Consider the following 23752-nt stretch of genomic DNA (forward strand, 5'->3'; position numbering starts at 1 on the left):
ACAACCAGTGCTGCAGGCCCACTAGTAGCATTTGATTTACAGGCCCTGGCACCTCTAGTGCACTGAACTAGGGACTTACTAATAAATCAAATATGCCAATCATGGATAAGCCAATTACATGCACATTTAGTAAAGGAGCACTTGCACTTTAGCAATGGTTTGCAGTGGTAAAGTGCCCAGAGCAACAAAAACAGCAAAATCAGAGTCCAGCATACATCAACAACCTGGGGAACAGAGGCAAAAGGTTAAGGGAGACCACGCCAAGGATTAAAAGGCTAACACATGGTATGTGATGCAACACTCAAATACTGTTACATCTACAATTGTGCACATAAAATGTAGTGCCCAGACACTCTAATACTTTTTTTATAGAACTTTTTAGATTTTCTGGGAGCCACCCAGAGGTAGTGACCAGGTCCACAATATTGCGATCAGCATGCACAGATGCAGGTGAAGGAATATACCTACAGTCAAGAGCCATTTATAGAAATTTGACCCAGAAGTGCTTGAACATATCTGTCTAACGTTTGGTAGCAAACAGAAGGAATCTCCTCTGCGGTTTACCATGGCGGATGCTGGATAAGACCTCTGCTCTGTATACAATGGTTATTAAGGTCAAACTGAGCAGCAACTCAAGTCTCTGGCCTCAACTGCATTTCATGCTTAGGGCAGTGATCCTCACAGCAACACTCATGGTGTGTGATTCAATAAGGCAGTTTCTCAGTAAACAGGGCAACCTACTGTTTCTCTCATGTTTATAGCAACACAGGCCTTTCCCTTAGTCTTTGAAATTTGGTGTTTATTCAGGGAAGGACAGTCCGTTTTTCTGTCTCTGTTGCAGTCCTTCTGACTAGGTGCAGAGCTTTCACTGTAAATCAAAGGTTAACAGTTTTCCTGGCCCTCAAGCCCAGCTTATTTCTTCATACGCTGGAAGTTAGTAGGCCCAACAAGCCACTCATAACTGGGGCAATGCTTATTTTCTACAAAGCTTAATTTGGTCTTTTGTAAGAAACCTCCTACATTGTTCTTAGAGCTTTGGTCCCATGGTGATAGCAGACATTGCATAATATCACCGGGGATTGTGGATTTAACTCACAGTCCTTTTATCAATCAGCTACCAGTTACTGGGCTGCACTCCTCTTCTGCCAGAATGTAATGTAAAGTAAATGCAATTTAAACAGCGCATTACCACCTCAGAAGTGTCCTGTTACTTAAGGTTAAGGTTTAACTGAGATCCGGAAAACAGTAGTAACAATTAAGCAGCAAAAAACACATTTTAAAGCTTTCTGAAATGGTGGCATTTGGCTAATAGGGCTAAAGTAGACAGGAAGAAAATTCCACATTTTAGATGCAGTCACTGAACTAGTCCCCAGATGCCAGCTTAGATTCGGTGGTCTAAGGTACACGCAGGTGACACCAAAAATGGAGGATTACAATAGTCAAGATGCCGAAGTATAAGCAAGTGCACTATCTGTGAACAAGTGTGTGCCAGGAGATAATGCGTAATTGTTCACAGCAGTTTTAGCAACAGAAATAGGTTGAGGAGAGGAAACACAAAACCCAAGATTACAGGCTGAGGCTACAGGAACAGCACTAAACTGAGAAGGCCAGAAAACTGTGAAGAGTCTTCAGAAAGTTGAGTTCGGAGAACACTAAGTATTCCGTTCTGTCTGTGTTCAGCTTACTTGAATTGCTACTCATCCACTCTCACACAGCCATCATACAATCATAAAAGGTGAAATTGTCACTATATCTATGTGGTCTTCAAAGGATTTTGAGATCTGTGCATCATTGCCTTAACTCATAAATCTGAGATCAAAGGTGTGGTTGAGCTGAGCAAACTGAGTTTCATAGAGGTTGAAACTCATAGGAGCCTTGAGGGATGCTGTGAGTCATAGAGTTAAAGTTAAAGCCAAAGTGAGCGAGATGTACCACTGTACGACACGTAGGGCTTAATTCAAGCCAAGTACAGGCATCAAATCCCAGCTTCATTTAATCAACGCAGGAACTGGTCATGAGAGACTATATCAAAAGAAGTTTACAAGTACAACAGAGTCATGGACAAAGAACCGCCCTGGCCCACCAATAGCTACAAGTCATCAACAACCAAGACCGAGGAGATTACTGTACTACGGGAAGGTTGGAAATTAGACTCTGCCACGTCAGGAATGTTATTACCTCTATAAAGGACAGCTGCTAGCTGAAAGCCTTCTTCAACAGTTTTTTTGGAAAAGGATGCAGAGATATAGACCGATTAGATTTTTAATGGGTCACCAGACAGTTTTTTTTAAAGTTTATTTTTTATTTTTTAAAAGAGGTATAGCCAACGTCTGTTTCCAAGTCTCTGGGACCATCACCAAGATAAAGCTTATAAAACCTGTAGGACTATTGAGGGTCCTTGTAATAATAAACGCAGGGTAAAGTTCTTAATTTGACCTGGTGATTGTAGGTGGGGGCCCCCCGGAACTTATTGTTTTTCATCAGACTTTGACCCAGAACAAGAGAAATAAATGTTTAGAAGGGGAAAGAAGGAGGAAGAGAAAGACAGAAAAAGCTTGACAAAGGAAGAAATCGAGAAACTGCAAGTGCTGACATACAGTAGTGGTAAACGTGGGCTTCCGAGCAAAACATTCGGCTCAGGCACTTATTCATTTACAAACCTAAGCACTATCAGGGGATAGGAGAAACCAAGGTTAATTTATCTAAATTATCATGGGAAGACTGCAGTCCAAAGACGCAGAGAAGAGTAGAATCAGAAGGGGCAGATTTAATGAAAGGCCTGGAGAGCTTGGAAGCAAACACTGAAAGTGCTTCGGAATTAGCTGCAGCTTACACCGGAAGGGCATCACTGATACAAATATTAACCATATTCTTAAAATACTCTGGTCATCTGTTGCACAGCGGCTGGGAATTCTATTAGGTGGAAACTGTACACCCTGGGGCTGCCAGTAAACTTAGGGCCAGATTTATGAAGAAATGGCATTGCGAATCGCAAATAGCGATTTTTAAGACATCGCTATTTCCGAGTCGCAGTAGGCCATGTACCATAATTGCGATTCGGAATTAGCGATTTCTTAAAAATCTCTATTTGTGGTTTGCGAGGCCCAATTACCGATTCTCAATTTGCATTTTCGCAAATTGCGATTCAGTAATTGAAAATCGCAAATTGCGAGAAAGCACACCTGGAGGAGCCTGATGACATCACAAGCAGGAAGTGAGTCATCCCAGGCAGCTTCAGGTGCCACACCCAAACCAGCATCCAGAGAGAGTCAGCCCAGACACACTGAGCAACACTCTGAAGGAGGCAGCACACCTGAACAACCATGGACACCTCAACCCAAGGAAAGGAGAAGGGAGAAAGAAAGCGGAAGCTCAAATTTAGCGAGCAAGAGCTGGAGGTGCTGACAGAGGAGGTGGTCAGGAGCCATGACTGGCTTTTTGGCAAAAGCTCACTCCAGGTGCCGGAGAGTGAGAAAAGGAGACTCTGGGCAGACATACAAACTAAGATCTGTGCTATTGGAGTGGCACAGCGCTCGGTCGAAGAAATTAAGAAGAGGTGGTACGACCTGCGGTCCCGTGCCAAGGAGAGGGTGGCAAGAAGACTGCAGGAGGCCAGGAGCACAGGAGGCGGTCCACCCACAGAGTCACCATCCACCCCGTTAGAGGACCTAGTGGAGTCCACACTCCTCCCTGAAGCAGTGAGTGGGGTCACAGAGATAGACACCTCTGGCACACCAAGTACCAGCAAAGGTAAGTGCAGTATTGAATTGTAACCCCCATATGTGTATGCACAAAAGCCCCTTAGGAATTAGCAAGTAATGTAAAACATTGTTAGAAGTAGTCCATTCCACATCTTAGAAGCAGCACAACAATGCATTATGGGAGTGGCTGTCCACAACCCAAGGCTTAAAGTAGCACATACAATGTAATTTAGTAGAGCGACACCCAAAAGAACACAACACCCACAACACAGTGAAGAGAAGTACCTGTACCTTTATTACCATTGTGCGACCGTAATTGTAACAAACATAACAGACATGCTGCATATTGTCGTTGCAGGTGGGCCAGGCCTAGCAGCCACAGCATGTGCCAGCTTAGGGGAGACTGACACCCATCCAGCCTCAGACACAAACACGAGTGGGTCTCTGACCATTGCGCCACTCCGACGCAGGCCCAGGGCACTGCCACTGCCAGAGCTCAGTCAGGACTCCGATGAGCAGCAGGAAGGGCCACATACACCATCCCCAACTGGCAGATGCACCCAGATGCAAGAGGGCAGTTAGCAGCAGAGCACAGGACAATGCAGGATTGCTGCTAATGCAGGTGCACAGGCGTATGTGGCAGGTGAGGGAGCCTCCTTCTTCGGTGGCCTGGAGGCGTCTATGTTGCAGCAGCAGCGCCTGCAGAATAAAAAGATCACTGCTTTACAAAAACAGATGCTGCGACATAATGCCAACATGGGGGGCCTGCATCGCCAGCTGGAGTGCCTGAATGCAAATATAGAACAGCTGCATGAGGGACAGGTGCAGGCATTGCAGGACACAAGGGAGCTCACTTCTGCTGTGCGGGAACTATGCCAGGAGCTGCGCCATGACTGGGTGAGCCACCGCAGGCAGGAGCGACGCTTCATGAACATGTTCGGGGGATTTTGTCGCTCTGTCACTAGGCTGGCCAATTCAACCTCCCAGATCTCACGTCGTGCAGTGGCTGCACAGGTTGAGGCAGCACACAGCAGCAGGGATGTGGCTCAAGGACTAGTACAAATCACCAATGCGATTGACAATATGATGGGACACAGGTCAGCCACACCTAGCAAGCTTGGACTGGGGGACACTGAGGACACATCCAGCCTCAGCAGCCTAGCTGTGCCCGCAATGGACACCAGATGGCGCAGTGCCAGGCACAGCACTGCCACTGAGGCAGACAATCGATGTGCCAGTGAGGCAACTGGCCACCCAAGTGGTGTGCGTGGCCGCAAGAAGTAACTGTAGCGGCCAGAGGGGTAATGAGTACACTATGAAGTAACAGTGCTTTACTCTGAACATCTATTGTTTCTATTTTTTAACTCACTTTGGTTGGTATTTGTTGGACTAACGTTACCTGACATTAAGGTAATACATTTACAACACTACAGGTACATTTGTCAGTGCATTTGTCTTATTCATACTTACATCTGAAATGGTTGTGTGTGATGTCAGCACGCCTTTGCCTTCCCTCTGCTGCACTGGTCCTGTCTGCTGGCTGTAGAGGTGGTATGGGATCATCATCCTCATCAGATTCAGTATCACATATTTCTACAGGTATGCCCCTGGTGGTAGCTATATTGTGCAAGATTGTACAAGTAGCCACTATTCTACGTGTCGTCTCTGGGCTGTACTGTAGTGCCCCTCCACTTTTGTGGAGGCACCGGAAGCAACTCTTCAGCAGTCCAAAGGTGCGCTCCACCACGTTGCGGGTCGCCCTGTGTGCTGCATTGTATCTCCTTTCTGCTGGTGTAGCAGGATTTAGATAGGGCGTCATGTAGGTACGCACTGCGTAGGTACTGTCTCCTGGAAGGGACTGAGGGTATGATGAGTAAGTGAACCATCTGACATCAGCACGCCATCAATGCGCCACTTTACAGAAGTACAATACCTAGTAGATGTCCTTCTCCAAACTCCCCAGCTAGCAGTCTTGTGTGAATGCTGCTATGGCGAAAGATGTACGAATCATGTGTGCTCCCTGGGTATCTGGCCACAAGATCAGTAATGGTGTATGAGGCATTGCATATCACCTGTATATTCATGGAATGCTGGTATTTACGGTTGCGGTACACATTCTCTGTGGCTGATGGTGGACAGATTGCTACATGTGTCCCATCTATGGTGTAGGAGGCTGGACTGGCTTGTAGTGAGTACCAAGGGGTACTTACACCTTGCACCAGGCCCAGGTATCTCTTATTAGTGTAGAGGGGTGTCTAGCAGCTTAGGCTGATAGAAAAGGTAGCTTAGCAGAGCAGCTTAGGCTGAACTAGGAGACGAGTGAAGCTCCTACAGTACCACTAGTGTCATATGCACAATATCATAAGAAAACACAATACACAGATATACTAAAAATAAAGGTACTTTATTTTTATGACAATATGCCAAAGTATCTCAGTGAGTACCCTCAGTATGAGGATAGCAAATATACACAAGATATATGTACACAATACCAAAATATGCAGTAATAGCAATAGAAAACAGTGCAAACAGTGTATAGTCACAATAGAATGCAATGGGGGCACATAGGGACAGGGGCAACACAAACCATATACTCTAGAAGTGGAATGCGAACCACGAATGGACCCCAAACCTATGTGACCTTGTAGAGGGTCGCAGGGACTGTAAGAAAACAGTGAGGGTTAGAAAAATAGCCCTCCCCAAGACCCTGAAAAGTGGGTGCAAAGTGCACCTAAGTTCCCCAAAGAGCACAGAAGTCGTGATAGGGGAATTCTGCAGGAAAGACCAACACCAGCAATGCAACAACAATGGATTTCCAGACGAGAGTACCTGTGGAACAAGGGGACCAAGTCCAAAAGTCACGATCAAGTCGGGAGTGGGCAGATGCCCAGGAAATGCCAGCTGTGGGTGCAAAGAAGCTGCCACCGGATGGTAGAAGCTGAGGATTCTGCATGAACGACAAGGGCTAGAAACTTCCCCTTTGGCGGATGGATGCCACACGTCGTGAAGAGTCGTGCAGAAGTGTTTTCCCGCAGAAAGACTGCAAACAAGCCTTGCTAGCTGAAAAGCTCGCGGTTAGGGCTTTTGGATGCTGCTGTGGCCCAGGAGGGACCAGGATGTCACCAATTGCGTGAGGGGACAGAGGGGGCGCCCAGCAAGACAAGGAGCCCTCTCAGAAGCAAGCAGCACCCGCAGAAGTGCCGGAACAGGCACTACGAAATGGAGTGAATCGGTGCTCACCCGAAGTTGCACAAGAGAGTCCCACGCCGCCGGAGGACAACTCAGGAGGTCGTGCAATGCAGGTTAGAGTGCCGGGGACCCAGGCTTGGCTGTGCACGAAGGAAATCCTCGGTGAGTGCACAGGAGCCGGAGTAGCTGCAAAACACGCGGTTCCCAGCAATGCAGTCTGGCGTGGGGAGGCAAGGATTTACCTCCACCAAACTTGGACTGAAGAGTCACTGGACTGTGGGAGTCACTTGGACAGAGTTGCTGAGTTCAAGGGACCTCGCTCGTCGTGCTGAGAGGAGACCCAGAGGACCGGTGATGCAGTTCTTTGGTGCCTGCGGTTGCAGGGGGAAGATTCCGTTGACCCACGGGAGATTTCTTCAGAGCTTCTAGTGCAGAGAGGAGGCAGACTACCCCCCACAGCATGCACCACCAGGAAAACAGTCGAGAAGGCGGCAGGATCAGCGTTACAATGTCGCAGTAGTCGTCTTTGCTACTTTGTTGCAGTTTTGCAGGCTTCCAGCGCGGTCAGCAGTCGATTCCTTGGCAGAAGGTGAAGAGAGAGATGCAGAGGAACTCTGATGAGCTCTTGCATTCGTTATCTAAAGAATTCCCCAAAGCAGAGACCCTAAATAGCCAGAAAAGGAGGTTTGGCTACTTAGGAGAGAGGATAGGCTAGCAACACCTGATGGAGCCTATCAGAAGGAGTCTCTGACGTCACCTGCTGGCCCTGGCCACTCAGAGCAGTCCAGTGTGCCAGCAGCACCTCTGTTTCCAAGATGGCAGAGGTCTGGAGCACACTGGAGGAGCTCTGGGCACCTCCCAGGGGAGGTGCAGGTCAGGGGAGTGGTCACTCCCCTTTCCTTTGTCCAGTTTCGCGCCAGAGCAGGGCTGGGGGATCCCTGAACCAGTGTAGACTGGCTTATGCAGAGATGGGCACCATCTGTGCCCATCAAAGCATTTCCAGAGGCTGGGGGAGGCTACTCCTCCCCTGCCTTAACACCTTTTTCCAAAGGGAGAGGGTGTAACACCCTCTCTCTGAGGAAGTCCTTTGTTCTGCCTTCCTGGGCCAAGCCTGGCTGGACCCCAGGAGGGCAGAAACCTGTCTGAGGGGTTGGCAGCAGCTGCAGTGAAACCCCTGAAAAGGCAGTTTGGCAGTACCCGGGTCTGTGCTAGAGACCCGGGGAATCATGGGATTGTCTCCCCAATACCAGGATGGCATTGGTGGGGCAATTCCATGATCTTAGACATGTTACATGGCCATATTCGGAGTTACCATTGTGAAGCTACACATAGGTAGTGACCTATATGTAGTGCACGCGTGTAATGGTGTCCCCGCACTCACAAAGTCCGGGGAATTTGCCCTGAACAATGTGGGAGCACCTTGGCTAGTGCCAGGGTGCCCACACACTAAGTAACTTAGCACCCAACCTTTACCAGGTAAAGGTTAGACATATAGGTGACTTATAAGTTACTTAAGTGCAGTGGTAAATGGCTGTGAAATAACGTGGACGTTATTTCACTCAGGCTGCAGTGGCAGGCCTATGTAAGAATTGTCAGAGCTCCCTATGGGTGGCAAAAGAAATGCTGCAGCCCATAGGGATCTCCTGGAACCCCAATACCCTGGGTACCTCAGTACCATATACTAGGGAATTATAAGGGTGTTCCAGTATGCCAATATGAATTGGTGAGATTGATCACTAGCCTGTTAGTGACAATTTGTACAGAGAGAGCATAACCACTGAGGTTCTGGTTAGCAGAGCCTCAGTGAGACAGTTAGGCACCACACAGGGAACACATACATATAGGTCACAAACTTATGAGCACTGGGGTCCTGGCTAGCAGGGTCCCAGTGACACATAACAAACATACTGAAAACATAGGGTTTTCACTATGAGCACTGGGCCCTGGCTAGCAGGATCCCAGTAAGACAGTAAAAACACCCTGACATACACTCACAAACAGGCCAAAAGTGGGGGTAACAAGGCTAGAAAGAGGCTACTTTCTCACATATGGCACCTAGGACGTGGGGGAACTGTGCTATCTGGTAAAAATCTATTTTTGTCTGCTGTATTTCCTGTGGGGTGTGGGGGAATCTGATGTACTGGTGTATCCTGCTCAGCATGGCGTTAATAAATGCATTGAAAAATCTAGAGAGGGTACTCTGTGAGACCCCTCCAGCTGCTGCTATGACCCCTTGATAGCTCCCTGAGGCAAGTAGGTGGAGGGAGCATAATACCTGCACATGGGTGGGGATACTATGAGTCCTATGTGTTCTGCGCTGCAGTATGGGTTGTAGCTCAGCTATCAGATCAAGTATCATGGCTGAGCTCAACCTATACCTCTCAAATATTTCCTCCTCAGTCTGGTCAAAAAGTGTAATGCGCACTCTGAAAAAGCGCTCCTGTGTCCTCCTCCCTCTCCTCAAACCTGCCAATATCCTCATCCTTCTTGCCATGACGTAGAGTGCAGCCATTGTGGAAAAGAGTCTAAAGCATTCTGGGCCTCTTTATATAGGTTGCACCTGGTTACCACCTGGTTTCACTTGTTGGTATTTTGCATGTGCAAAATGGCATTCTGAGAAAAATCGCAATTTGCGATTTTTTGATGCATCGATTTGCGACTTGGATTTTGTGAATCACATTTTGCGCCTCGCAATTTCCTACTGGAAATACCGAATCGCAAAACTAGGTCGCAAAGCTAAAAATCGCAATTTTAGCGATTTCTTATTTTTGGTCTGCAAATGCCTTTCATGCATCGCAGAACACGTTTATGCATTCGCAAACGGCCGAATTTTGCGATTCGCACCATTTGCGAATGCAAAAAAGTTTCATACATCTGGCCCTTAGTCTTGACCAAGTGCTTTGTAGTGTTACACGCATTAAGAATTTTAGCAGCATAGTAATTTCCATTGGTTAATTGAAGGATATATTTTTCATCCTGAAGGGCAGCCTTCAATTTTACGTTATTGATGGGATCATAATCAGTCTGTCATTTGTGCTCCAATCCTTTACACTCCAATTTAGGTAGCTTTAAAGTTATTCTCAGGAGCAGTATGACAGCACATGGAGGAGCGACCAGAAGAAACTTTTAAATCTAGAGTGGTGGTGATCCAGTTGTGGTGATCTAGTTGTTAAACTCAGTGAGGTCTTCGTCCAAAAGAGAGGAGACCAGTCTCTGAGAGAGAACATTAGCAAGCACTTCTGAGGAAAATCTGGACCCCACCAGTTTGGAAATGGTTTTATTATCCAGTTGAAAAGAGTATTCATTAGAATGGGGAAGTCTAATTTCAGGGGTAATAAGGGAGTGGTCACTACGTGCCTAAGGATCAGAAGAACCACAGACCACAAGATTTTGATGGGGAAAAATAAGATCCTGAGTCCAATCTAATTGATGAACTAGTTACTAGTTGAATCAGATTAAGACCAGTGAGTGAACAAAGCAAGATTATCAGATCACTCATCCCAGACATAAAATCGCCCAAAAGTTACAGGGATAGCCACCTATTTTAAAAAGGATGAACACTTTGGTTTTCCCCATCACGAGTTGAGTCTGTGCTTGTGAACAACTTGTATACAAATCACCTAAAGCATTTGCCAGATGACTTGGGATGTAAGTTTCCTATGCTGGAAACATACCGGTCCCAGGATCCTTGTTTCTGGTCCGTGGGGAACAAGGCCTGGCAGTTCAGGCTGTACTGTTCCCCTGGGACTTGCTTATGGCTGGGTCCAAACTGGGGTGCCATGGTGGGCAAAAGAACAATGGATTTAATCCATATCTGTGTCTGAGGGTGAGTGTTTGAAAAGTTTTAGCAATCCGTCCATCATCTTTTTTTGTTGCCTTTTTTATGTAGAACAGGCACGAGGACAGCTTTCGCTGTCTTGTAGTCTTCGTGTATTAAAAATAATCATAAATAAAAATAAATACATACATACGAGGACCTTGGAACCCGTCTTTTATCTAGTGTTAAATAAGTGGTCATTAGCATTTTGTTTTCGCCCCCCTTCACCTACAGCATGAGGCAGTGGTTCAGCCCATCCACTGGATCTCTTTCATTGTAAGTGGCAACATTTAACCTGATCGCCTGTGCACATCCACCTAATAAGCAGTGCATTTCAGTGCCATGACTGTTGTGCCCATCTCTTTCATTTTTCGCGTATTATGGTGTTATGTATTTATTTTTTCTTATGTTTCTTTGCAAGCATAAGGCTGATACCTTTTAGACGTGGGATTTTTTTTAGGGTGCAATTGCACATTTCGTTCTGCTTTTTCTTCACGTGACATGTAATTCTATGCATTGTATGCTCATTCCTATACTCCTAATGTGCATCCTGAAGTCATATTGTGAAATACTGCAGCAGGCTTTTTTACAGGCCAAAATGGGCTGCTCACCGTTCCTGAAACCCCTGAACTGCTGGATGCTCTTGTAAACTATTTTGACCATATGTCACTTGTTCTGTTTACAGACAAGTCCCACAAGCTGCAGCATCCATGAAGGCTGGAAAATGGGACCGGAAGAAGGTGAGAGGTGTGCAGGATGTTTGTCCTGGAAATAGATGAGGGTTAATGTGGGAAGGCAGTGGTGGCTTCTCAGCCAAACTTTTGACTTTGATATTGACCCATGAAGTGTATCCCGAATCGACAATGTCTTGATAGGGAAATGGAGGCTGACATAATTTCCGTAGGGTGATGTCAGGGTCCGATGTTAGACTCCTGAATTGGCATCGCTGCTTCACATCAGATTGCTGAAGCTGTGTGCCAGGCTGAAGTCACTTATTATGTTTCTTAATTACTGTCACAGTCTTTGTCATGCCACCAAGACAATTGATCTAAGTTGTCACCTGCTGAATAGCTGGCATGCAGGTGAATCTGAAAGTACTCATAAGCTGGAAAAGAGTCAGTCACAGGTCCGCCAATCAGTATGTTGGGAAATTGAGTGAATTGTATTTAATTTTCAGCTCTGCTATTCAGGACAGGAGCGGGGTGAGGGGTTGGGTTTGAGCAGGTTTGATTTTCCAAGGGTTTGTTTTTTATTTCAGAGAAGGTGATCTGAGCCTGTCCTTAATTAAGGGTATGTTATCCTATGTTGCCTTGTTTTTAACAGAAGGAATGTAATCCTCAGGGACCCAATTCCTCTTGGCATGAACCGTGTGCGTAGTACATTCACCATTCAAAGTTAATGTTGCTCACGGCCATGATACGTTTAGAGTTGGGGGTTGCTGTGCGTGCCCCCCACTGATTTCATTGCATATGCTTTTTTGATTTATCTTCCATAGTTCATGGGAGCAGAGCTTTATGGGAAGACACTGGGAATTCTGGGACTTGGAAGAATTGGGAAGGAAGTAGCCACCCGGATGCAGTCCTTCAACATGAAGGTACGTTGCAGGTGCTCCTTGTGAGCAAAGGTATTGTACAGTACAAATTCATTACTGTTAGGATTTACTACAATCCAAAACACAGACAATAAGCTGTCACTTTGCGGAACATGACAGATACAGACCATAACCCATCAGCACATGGAGAACTACTAATCATAATAGCCTAATATCACAATTTCTGTATATAGTGCTTAAAACGATTGTTGATCTCATTCCTATGCACTTTGAATGCTTGCAGTAAGTGAAGTGAGGTACAGGTAGATTAAGAGATTTACTCACGGTGACATGCTGGATCTGATCAACTCCAGAACTTGCTGAAGTCAAGGATCTGTAGAAGCGATGATACATTGAGGATGTGCATCTTGACATTTTCACAACTTGATCAGATAGTGGATCTAGCCAAGGGTAGTCGTTCAGGTTGAACTTAGATATGTAGTCTTTACGATGCATTTTGTGGGATAAGGCTGGATGACCATGGCAGACTAGGATTGCAGTGGGCTTTAACATCTGATTCTCACTCTGTAATGTCGTTAGACCATAGGTTATGATCCTATCATTCCTCCAGAAGTCACAGCCACCTTCGGAGTCCAGCAGTACTCCCTGGAAGAGATATGGCCGATGTGTGATTACATCACTGTGCACACGCCACTCCTGCCATCCACCACAGGTGAGTGCTGCATATTTGGGGAAACATGTACACTCTGCAGATGATGCACTAAAGGTGGGTACTACAGTCATATATCAAAAGAAAGTAGTTCAATTCTGCCTGAAGACATCAAGGAGCATATTCTTTTCATATGCACCACAGCAAAATAATAATGCGTACCTAGAGGAAAGGCCTTCTTGTTATAACTGTTAGTGATAAGCCTGATTTAGGGATCTCCTTCTTTTGCTGCCAGATCCTGGTGCCTGCTTCCTACTTCTCACATTGTCAATCACACACCTGCTGAGTTCATCCATATGCATGTGTTAGGTGGATGCACAGTGAACCCATGGACCCTCTTCATCTGCATGCTTCCATTTAGCAAATGCGGGAAGTGAAGACATAGGAACTAAATTGTGCAGCTCTGATTAGGTTGCAATTGTGACCTCCAGTTTATTTCACTCACAACAATGCATCTCTTTTTGCCCTTTAGTTTGTAGGAACAGATGTCAGTGACACAGGTTGGATGGAGCATTGGGGGAGAAAAGATGAGTTGCATTTATTTGCATTTATTCAAAGAATTTATGTAGTTTTGGCCCATATTGGTCCACTTGGACCAGAGCTGCACCATATTTATAAGAAAGCTACAAGTACATACAATACCTTCATTGATGTAAGACATTCCATCTGTGCTGGTGTCAACCTAGGTTATTCACTGTCACCTTGGGTGATGCCTGAGGTCTTCCAGCCAGACAAACCCTTAGTTAAGGGCATCAGGCTGAAATGGAGAGATATATAGCATTGATTGATTGTCCAATATAGGTAACTTAACTGGTTCACACTCAACTGCCTTTTTCCATTTGGACTCGTGTGGTTTGAGAAAAGCGTGTGCTAAGCAGTGTAGAAGAATGTGTTGGGCATCTCAGTCTCAAGAGAAACAGGAAAGGCAAGCCAAAATCCGGAACTAGGCTTCGGTGACCGTGAACAACCAAGTGTAGCAGTTTGAGGCAACTGAATTTTTACTCTGATTGACTGTTATTATTGTTATTCTTTCATAGTTGGCTGCAGCAGTAATTACTGTTATTAGAGATGATGATATGAACCCGTTTTTTCTGTGTAGAGAAGGGGGGCTTGCGTAATTTCTCATTGAGTCACCATGACTTTGACTGGCTCAGGACTTCCAGAAGGAATCGATTCAAACTCAAGTCTTAAGAGTGGGCGAATGGGCAGTCTGAGCTGACTTAGAGGGATCCTTTTTATTCAGCTGTGGTCTTTGTGGAGACACCCTGTGCAGAGTACAGAGTAGTGTATGGAGTTATAAGAAGACCGATCGAAGAAAAGTCTGCCTTCATCAATAATTCTTCAACCACAACACTCGGAAGAGTGCTTTAGTTTTGGAAGGACAGAAGGAGGTTGTACCATTGAAGTGCAGGGGAGAAACTCTCATTCCTCTAGGTCAATCAGAGCTCTAAAAACCTGTGAAGAACTGGTTATGCAAAATCTCAGGCTTGCTGGTGGGCATATTTAGAGCCTACAACCCTGAAGGACAATTGTGGTCTTCTAATACAGAGAACTTCACCTCCAGGATAGTCATAGGAACTAGCACATGAGAAGTGATTACACCTTGTGGAGGTGGATTTACCAAGAATACCATGCTGGTGCCATTTGTTTGTAGTGGGGCCTTGATTGCCAGTGTGTCCAGTACCCTGAAGGGTAACTTGCTTCTAATGTGTCTAGAAGCTGAAAAGTGCCTACCACTTCTTTGTTGGTTCCCAGGAGAAAGCCACATTGGAAAGGTTGTGCTAATGAACATGAACTGAGTTGTCAAAGCCAGTTGTGAAGAAAATTACTTAAAACAATCAATGAAAAACATTCTGTGCACATTTGCACAGGGAGACAGTGTACTAATACCACAAACGTTCTCTGTTGGTGCCAGCCTTTGAATGCTGTACCAAGTTTTTTTCAATTGTCATTTTTGTTTTTTTAAACTTGGATCTTTGAATTTAGCTTAGTGTGGACATAGTAGGTAATTTTGCTATATTGCTAAACATCTTTATGCTGACTTATTGTGCGCACACATACACTACTCAACCTCTTCGGAGATTGCCTTGATGTGCTGGCTCTGCTACCAGAGGTAAGCTAAGATGTCCTGGAAGAAATTTGATGTTCGAGGCATGTGTTGCTGTAGATACACCTGCTTTGTATACTCTTGCCATCTAGTGTTAAGTCCAGATGTGTGCAAGATCTTTTTCTTCAAATAAGTATTTCGAGTCACGAGGTAAAGTGGTGAAAATGCGCATGGGCATCAACTCCATTGTTAGATTGTTTTCATTCAGCTGTCGGTTTCATACCTGTATCACTGTGCTCCCTTTCAAGACCATTTTGAACACCATTCACTTCGTAATCCACCCTTATCCTCATTGATATTGTTCTTGATCGCATTTCCACCTTTCCATGTTGACAGATAGAAAACCGTTGGCTTAACACAGCAGCCTTCCGGCCTTGCCTGTTGGGGCCTATCTTCCATCTTGTCACCTTCCACTTGCAATGCGATGCTAATGGGACGTACTCCATTCCGTTTTCTATCCCAGGTGCCACACGAACTACCCAAGGACTAATCTCCATCAGGTTTGCAACCTATGCTTGTCTCCTGATCACAGGGAGGAAAATCTCTAGGCCTGCCATTTGTTTTGGTTGAAGTACACCTTACAGGACCACAGAGCACGTCGTAAGGAGATGCAGCACAGGGAAATCGAGGAAACACACAATATCTTTGAGCAGCAGGATGTAGAAGAGGAAGAGGTTCATGAGGCCTCCAGATGAAGGACTTACTACTGGGTTAGTGCACTGTCAGTACAGATATCCCCATTCTACCACCTAAAAATCTGAGTTCTGATGAAAAAACAGCTTCTGGGCCACCACTTCCAACAGGTCATGCTGGGCACTGACCATCTGCTTTAAACATCCCCACCCTCAAGCTCAGCACCAAAAGCAAAGGCATTGACTCCTGCACCAAGCTGACCATCTGCTTCCTCAGCTCCGAGTACTCTGGCACCAACTGCCTCGGCTCTGACAACTTCAGCACCAAAATCGAAAACCCTTTTGGCACAAAAAACTTCCACACTGGCACTGAAATAGGCCATATTTTAGTAAAAGACTGGTGTCTGCGCCTCTTCCAACAAAGTGCCAACTATCCTTTGCTGAAGCAATAGACTTGCTGGTGCCTCCCAAAAAAAAGGACAAGGCAACTAGTCCCTTGCATTCTCTTCCTGCTTTTCCACCTCCACCTACTCCACCCTCCTTTCCACCACCAACCCTGTCACCACCTCATTGTCAAGATGATCCCTTTGAACTTACACCACAGAGATCCCCACATTCTTTCACAGGACAGTTTGTGGGGGTGGATGATTCTTACAGAGCACTACAGCCCACAGATCCCTGGGCCATTTATGATGTTGCTCACCCGCGAGATAGCAACCCAGACCTGTATCCCGCCAAACCATCAGCCCCTGATGATACAACTTCCTATCAGGAACTCATCAGTAGGGCTGCAGCATACCACCAGGTCCTTCTACACAAAGACCCTATTAGGGATGATTTCCTCTTTGAGACACCATCTAGCACACATAGGGCTTCCCAATACCTTCCTAAGCTAAAAGACATGCTGCGTCACACAGACAACATCTTTAAAGACCCTGCGCATGCATGCATCATCAGCCCCAGGGTAGACAAGAAATGCAAGGCCACACCTTCGGGCCAGGTTTACGTTAGAGGACAACTACCCCACTGATTCTTTGGTTGTGTCTAATGCCTGGAAATATGGAAATTCACAAGCAGCTAATGCTCCACCTCTTGACAAAGATTCTATATTAATCGACCCTTTGGGGGGGAGGAAGTAGCGGCACTAGCTGCTAATCACTGGCGATTGCCAATACAGAAGGTCGGTTGGCCAGGTACGATCGCACCTACAGGGGCAAGATGGAGGTACTCCTCCAGTATCTCCCGGAGGAGCATAAAAAAGGGGACAGGAAATAGTTCATGAGGGCAAGCTATTTCCAATAACTCCATTATATGTGCCTTAAGCTCAGGAGATAGAGCTGCTAGACGTATTTATAGAAGTGTATTGCTGCACGGACATGCTTGGCTACAGATCTCTGGCTTGAAGCCAGAGGTTTTGGAAACACTTCTTAATATCTGTTTTGGCAAGGAACATCTGTTTGGTCCACAAGTGGACCAAGCACCAGAGAAAATGAAGAAGGACACAAAGGTTGCCAAATCCATGTGGGCACTGAATCCTCCCCCAACCCCCCACTGCATGTGGCTCCTTTTGTTGCTCCTCATATAAGCCAGATGCCAAAACAACATCTGCTGACGACTCTACCTCTTCATACAAACAGCAATCTCAAAACTCCCCTTCACAGGTTTATTGCAGGGGCTTGTACATGGGTAAGAACTCTAAGGGGCGCAGCAAGGGTGCTTCCACATATGGTGCACCATCCACCTTGAAGCTGTGATTCCCCTCCCTTTCCCCCCAACCATCAAACACCTGGAGCTCAACACCACACCTCCAAACATAACATTCCACCTCACAGACACAAATTCTCTGTGGAACATCAAAACCTGCTGAAACAAGAAGTACAAGCTCTTACTCAAGGGAGCTATAGAGACTGTCCCACTGCAATATCAAGGCTCAGGAGTATACGCCCTATACTTTCTAATCCCCAGAAATGATGGATCACTTCAGCCCATTCTAGATCTGAGGCCCCTAAATCGCTACATCCTGTCAGCGCACTTTTGTATAGTCACCCTTCAAGATGTGATCCCACTTCTCCAACAAGGCAACTTTATGTCTGCACTAGATTTAAAGGATGCCTGCATCCACATCCCAATCCACCCAGCACACTGCAGATACCTCAAGTTCGTCATAGCTGGCAAACACTATCAGTTCAAAGTACTCCTATTCGGAGTCACTACTGCACTCTGCGTGTTCAAGTGATTAGCAGTGGTAGCAGCACAACTACACAGACAAAACATTCATGTTTTTGCATACCATAACGACTGGCTTAACAAAGCCAGCACTCTTCCTCTGTGCCACCAACACACTCGGATCACTTTAGATCTGCTCCACCAACTAGGGTTTACTACCAATATACAAAAATCTCACCAGCAACCTTTACAGGTTCAACTGTTCTGGGGGGTATCCTCAACACACAAAAGGGATTAGCCTATCCCAATGCAGCCAGGATCCAAAACTTCCAGACACTGCTACCACAATTTCAACCCAGTGAACACATCACAATCGGAACAGTGAGGTGCCTGCTAGGTATAATGGCATCATGCATCGCCATAGTGCCACATGCACAATTATACAGGCGTCCGCTGCAGGAATGTCTAGCACGTCAGTGGTCCCAGTCACAGGGTCAGTTACAGGATCTAGTGTTGGTAGACAGCCACTCTCATCACTTTCTGCAGTGGTGGAACACACTAAATCTGCTAAGGGATGACCGTTCCTCGACCCTGTTCAATTGATCATTCTCACAATGGACGCATCCCTCAGGGGATGGAGTGCTCGCCTACAGGATCTCGCAGTTCATGGTCTCTGGGACAGCAAACATCTGGTTCTCCACTTCAGCTGCATTGAGCTTCAAGATGTCCACCTAGCATTGAAAGTGTTCCAAATTCACCTGATAGACAAGGATGTTTTAGTCCGGACTGGCAATATGACAGCCATGTATTATCTACAAAAACGGGGGGGAATTACTCTATACAGTTATCAAACCTATCTCAAACAATTTGGTATTGTGCAGTATGTCAAAACATCCACCTATTAGTGGATCACCTCCCAGGGACAGACAACGACTTTGCCAACCTCCTCAGCAGGATGCGGCAACAGTCCATGAGTGGAAACTCCACCCCTCAAGTCCTCCTCCCATATTTCCATAAGTGGTTTGTAGGAGGCTGGCCTGCTATGTAATGTACAAAACTGAGCACACTATGCAAAGGTTCCGGACAACCACACGTTGGTTACCAGAGGTTAAAATTAGACCACCTAATGCTCCAAGTTTTGAGGTAGCTGGTCGAGCAGTTAGGCTAATCCAGGAGATGTGCTAAGTATTTTCTGTACTCACAAATCCAATCCTGCACCACACACACTCAATGAATAACTCTAGACCAGATTTTATAAAAATACTTAACATTTTATATAAATGTTAAGACCAAAATCTTTAGAATACGTTAAATACTTTTCTTGTTATGACTTTTTGAAGTTTTAATAAAGTTAGTCTTTCTGTGCGTAACTACGTACCTTAAGTTTCAATAGGCAATCACTTTTTAAAAATGTACTAAAACTCATACAGTTAGTTTACCAGTCTCTTCTTTTGCAGTGTGGGTGAGGTAGTCGGTGGGCACGGTATGCCAGCTGGAGAGCCTCTGGTGGCTCCCGATTCCGGCAGGAGCAGCATTGGAAAACCTCTTGGCACAGGCACAGGGCCACCTGGAGAGACCACTTTGAAAAGGAGCTGGTTTGCAAATTTAAATATGGTGCCTGCGGGTCCCCTTGGGCTGATTAGATCACAAGGGGTTGGAGGACCCGGAGCACACAGCAGACCCCCGCGATGCAAGGCTCAGGACAGCCGATGTGGAGGTCTTGGATGCTGTGCGCAAAAGGGCCCTGCCCTCACATATAGTATGGTGCAACCTGCCTTAGGGCTGTAAGGCCTACTAGAGGGGTGACTTGTCCATAGCATATGCAGTGTAGGGTGGACAGGGCACACAGGGAGTGTGCCATGTTGAGTTTACCTTTTTAAGTTTGCCCCAGAGGGTGGCACAATCGGTGCTGCTGCCCTCAGGGGCCTACCCCTAATATCACACCCTGGGTACCGGTGTACCCCTTTTCTAGGGACTTACAGTGATATTTAAGAGTTTATCCAATTGTGCCAGGCATCACAACCGATTTAGGGAAAGAGCTCTGGCACAGGAAACCTGGTTAGCAGGGCCCCTGGGCACTACCAACTTCTAGAATACATCAACATCAGGCAAAAAGTGGGGGCTAACCATGCAAAAAGAGGCCTCCTCTCACATGGGTGTTTCCAGAGCTAGACCTATTCGCAACATCAGACAATGCAGAATACCCAGACTTTACCTCCGGGTTCATACACTCACTATCCAAGGGCAATGCTTTTTGGATGAACTGGTCAGGGATATTAGCCTACGCTTTTCCACCTTCCCCTCTTCTTCCATTTGTGGTTCAGAAGCTCAGGCAAACTTTTCTCACCCTCATTTTAGTAGCTCCAACTTGGGCTCGTCAGTCATGATTCACCACGCTACCCCAGCTCTCAGTACTTCCCCACGAGAACCTTTGCCTCAACCTGGACCTTCTCACTCAGAACCAAGAAGAAATCAGGCATCCAAATCCAAAGGAACTCAACCTTGGGATTTGGCTCCCGAAGTCATAAATCTCACACCTGAATGTATGACTATTCTCAAATAGATCGTAGACCTACAACTAGAGCAAGTTGCGCAGCTAAATGGAAACAATGTATCTTTTACTGTCGAATTGAGCATACTGACCTCTTTGATGCAACCATGCAAAACATTGTTGCAACCGTCTCCATTTACAAGTCTCTGGACTTGCCTATACTTCAATTTACTTCCATACACTTATATTTAGATGCAATGGCTGCCTATCTACAGAACAGACAACACTTACCTTTGTTCAAGGTACCAGTTATTAAGGCATTTATGGAAGGCCTTAAAAGATTAATTCCACCCAGAGATCCACCTACATGAAATCTCAGTGGATTCACATGTGCCCACCCTCCTCCCAGGGCACCTGTGGCCGTTGTAGGTCTTTCTGACAATTTCATTTGCATGGACATCTTTTTACTGATGCTTCCTCACACTCCATCATCACCCACCTGCAGGAAAACAATCTTAACAATGGAGTTGTTGACAATGCACTTTATCAACAAGAAGGAGGAGTCACTTTACCTTGTGACTCAAAAGACTTCTTTGAAGAAAAACAACTTGCACACATCTGGATCCAACACTAGATGGCAGGAGTATGCAAAGTATGTGCATTTACAGGACTATATGCCACAAACAGATGCGTACAGGGTAAGTAACATATTCCTTTCTCTGATGATTCCCCTGCTGACCAGAGAAGGGGCACAGTTACAGCTCGGATCAAAAAAGTCACTTCTCACTCATAACATGACCAGTTTCCTAAAAGGATCATTTACATATTTTTTCCTTACCTGAAAGTTTGGCTTGGCTCAGTTCTCCTGAACCAGTGTTTGACAATCTTGCTATAGCACCACCAAATGCAGGAAGGGCAAGAAGACACTTCACATGTGTAACATGTGAAAAGAAAATGCAAAGTCGAAAAAGAGATAAATAACTGCAAAGGTGAAAAAGAATCATGGGTGTAGGAAGCAGATGAGATAGTTGCCAAAGGCAGCACCAGTCTGTGAAGTTACACTTGACCATAAATGTTTTTTTGCCATTTTCCCGAAGTAGAAGAGGGTAGGATTGAAGCAGATATCAGCAGGATGGTGTAGGAAGTTGGCTCTGTATGTACTATTTTAAAGTAAGAAATAACATGCACAGAGTCCAAGGGTTCCCCTTAGAGGTAAGATAGTGGCAAAAAGAGATAATTCTAATGCTCTATTTTGATGCTCTATTTTGTGGTAGTGTGGCCGAGCAGAAGGCTTATCAGAGGGTAGTGTTAAGCATTTGTTGTACACACACAGGCAATAAATGAGGAACACACACTCGGACAATTCCAGGCCAATAGGTTTTTATATAGAAAAATATATTTTCAAGATTCAGGTTCAAGATTTACAAACAATACTTTACATGAAAGGTATTCCACTCGGGTATCTTAGGAACTTTGAATCATCACAATAGCATGTACAGTTTTGGCAAAAATGGCAATAAGCTATTTTAAAAAATTGAAACTTAGTGCACAAATCAACAGTTCCTGGGGGAGGTAAGTATTTGTTAGTTTCACAGGTAAGTACAACACTTACAGGGTTCAAAGTTGGGTCCAAGGTAGCCCACCGTTGGGGGTTCAAGGCAACCCCAAAGTTACCACACCAGCAGCTCAGGGCCGGTCAGGTGCAGAGGTCAAAGTGGCACCCAAAATGCATAGGCTTCAATGGAAATAGGGGTGCCCCGGTTCCAGTCTGCCAGCAGGTAAGTACCCGCGACTTAGGAGGGCAGACCAGGGTTTTTTTTTAGGGCACTGGGGGGGGACACAAGCAGGCACAAAAAGTACACCCTCAGCGGCACTGGGGCGGCCGGGTGCAGAGTGCAAACAGCCATCGGGTTTGTAATAGGATTCAATGGGGAGACCCGGGGGTCTCTTCAGCGTTGCAGGTAAGGGGGGGGCTCCTCGGGGTAGCCACCACCTGGGCTAGGGAGAGGGCCGCCTGGGGGTCGCTCCTGCACTGGAGTTCGGATCCTTCAGGTCCTGGGGGCTGCGGGTGCAGTGTGTTTCCCAGGCGTCGGGTTCTTTGAAGCAGGCAGTCGTGGTCAGGGGGAGCCTCTGGATTCCCTCTGCAGGTGTCGCTGTGGGGGCTCAGGGGGGGTCAACTCTGGCTGCTCGCAGTCGCCGGGGAGTCCTCCCTGTAGAGTTGGTTTTCCGCAGGTCGAACCAGGGGCGTCGGGTGCAGAGTGGAAAGTCTTGCGCTTCCTGCGGGAAACGTGTGGTCTTTAAAAGTTGCTTCTTTGTTGCAAAGTTGCAGTCTTGGTGAACAGGGCCGCTGTCCTCAGGAGCTTCTTGGTCCTTTTAGATGCAGGGTAGTCCTCTGAGGCTTCAGAGGTCGCTGGACCCTGGGGGACACGTCGCTGTTGCAGTTTTTCTCGAAGTGGGGAGACAGGCCGGTAGGGCTGGGGCCAAAGCAGTTGGTGTCTCCGTCTTCTCTGCAGGGCTTCAGGTCAGCAGTCCTTCTTCGTCTTCAGGTTGCAGGAATCTATCTTCCTCGGTTCTGGGAGCCCCTAAATACTCAATTTAGGGGTGTGTTTAGGTCAGGGAGGATAGTAGCCAATGGCTACTAGCCCTGAGGGTGGCTACACCCTCTTTGTGCCTCCTCCCGGTGGGGGTCACATCCCTAATCCTATTGGGGGAATCCCAGATGGAGGATTTCTAAAAGCCAGAGTCACCTCAGCTCAGGACACCTTAGGGGTTATCCTGACTGGCCAGTTACTCCTCCTTGTTTTTCTCATTATCTCCTCCGGCCTTGCCGCCAAAAGTGGGGGCAGTGGCCGAAGGGGCGGGCATCTCCACTAGCTGGGATGCCCTGTGGTGCTGTAACAAGGGGGGGTGAGCCTTTGAGGCTCACCGCCAGGTGTTACAGTTCCTGCAGGGGGAGGTGAGAAGCACCTCCACCCAGTACTGCCTTTGTTCCTGGCCACAGAGTGACAGAGGCACTCTCCTCATGTGGCCAGCAACATGTCTGGTGTGTGGCAGGCTGGTAAAACTAGTCAGCCCACACTGGAAGTCGGGTATGTTTTCAGGGGGCATCTCTAAGATGCCCTCTGGGTGTATTTCACAATAAAATGTACACTGGAATCAGTGTGCATTTATTGTGCTGAGAAGTTTGATACCAAACTTCACAGTTTTCAGTGTAGCCATTATGGTGCTGTGGAGTTCGTGTTTGACAGACTCCCAGACCATATACTCTTATGGCTACCCTGCACTTACAATGTCTAAGGTTTTGCTTAGACACTGTAGGGGCATAGTGCTCATGCACCTATGCCCTCACCTGTGGTACAGTGCACTCTGCCTTAGGGATGTAAGGCCT

At 46.4% G+C, this 23752-nt stretch overlaps 1 protein-coding gene across 1 annotated transcript in view; it reads left to right on the top strand.

The window, feature by feature from the left end:
- PHGDH (phosphoglycerate dehydrogenase) overlaps nt 1–23752 on the top strand; it is a 128804-nt gene that overhangs the window by 67619 nt on the left and 37433 nt on the right. Inside the window, exons 4-6 of the mRNA XM_069244303.1 lie at nt 11393–11447; nt 12203–12301; nt 12839–12971. Of these exons, the coding sequence (XP_069100404.1) occupies nt 11393–11447; nt 12203–12301; nt 12839–12971 (287 nt within the window). The remainder of the gene's footprint in view (nt 1–11392; nt 11448–12202; nt 12302–12838; nt 12972–23752) is intronic.

This window comes from Pleurodeles waltl, chromosome 7 (assembly GCF_031143425.1).
Source record: "Pleurodeles waltl isolate 20211129_DDA chromosome 7, aPleWal1.hap1.20221129, whole genome shotgun sequence".
NCBI lineage: Eukaryota > Metazoa > Chordata > Amphibia > Caudata > Salamandridae > Pleurodeles > Pleurodeles waltl.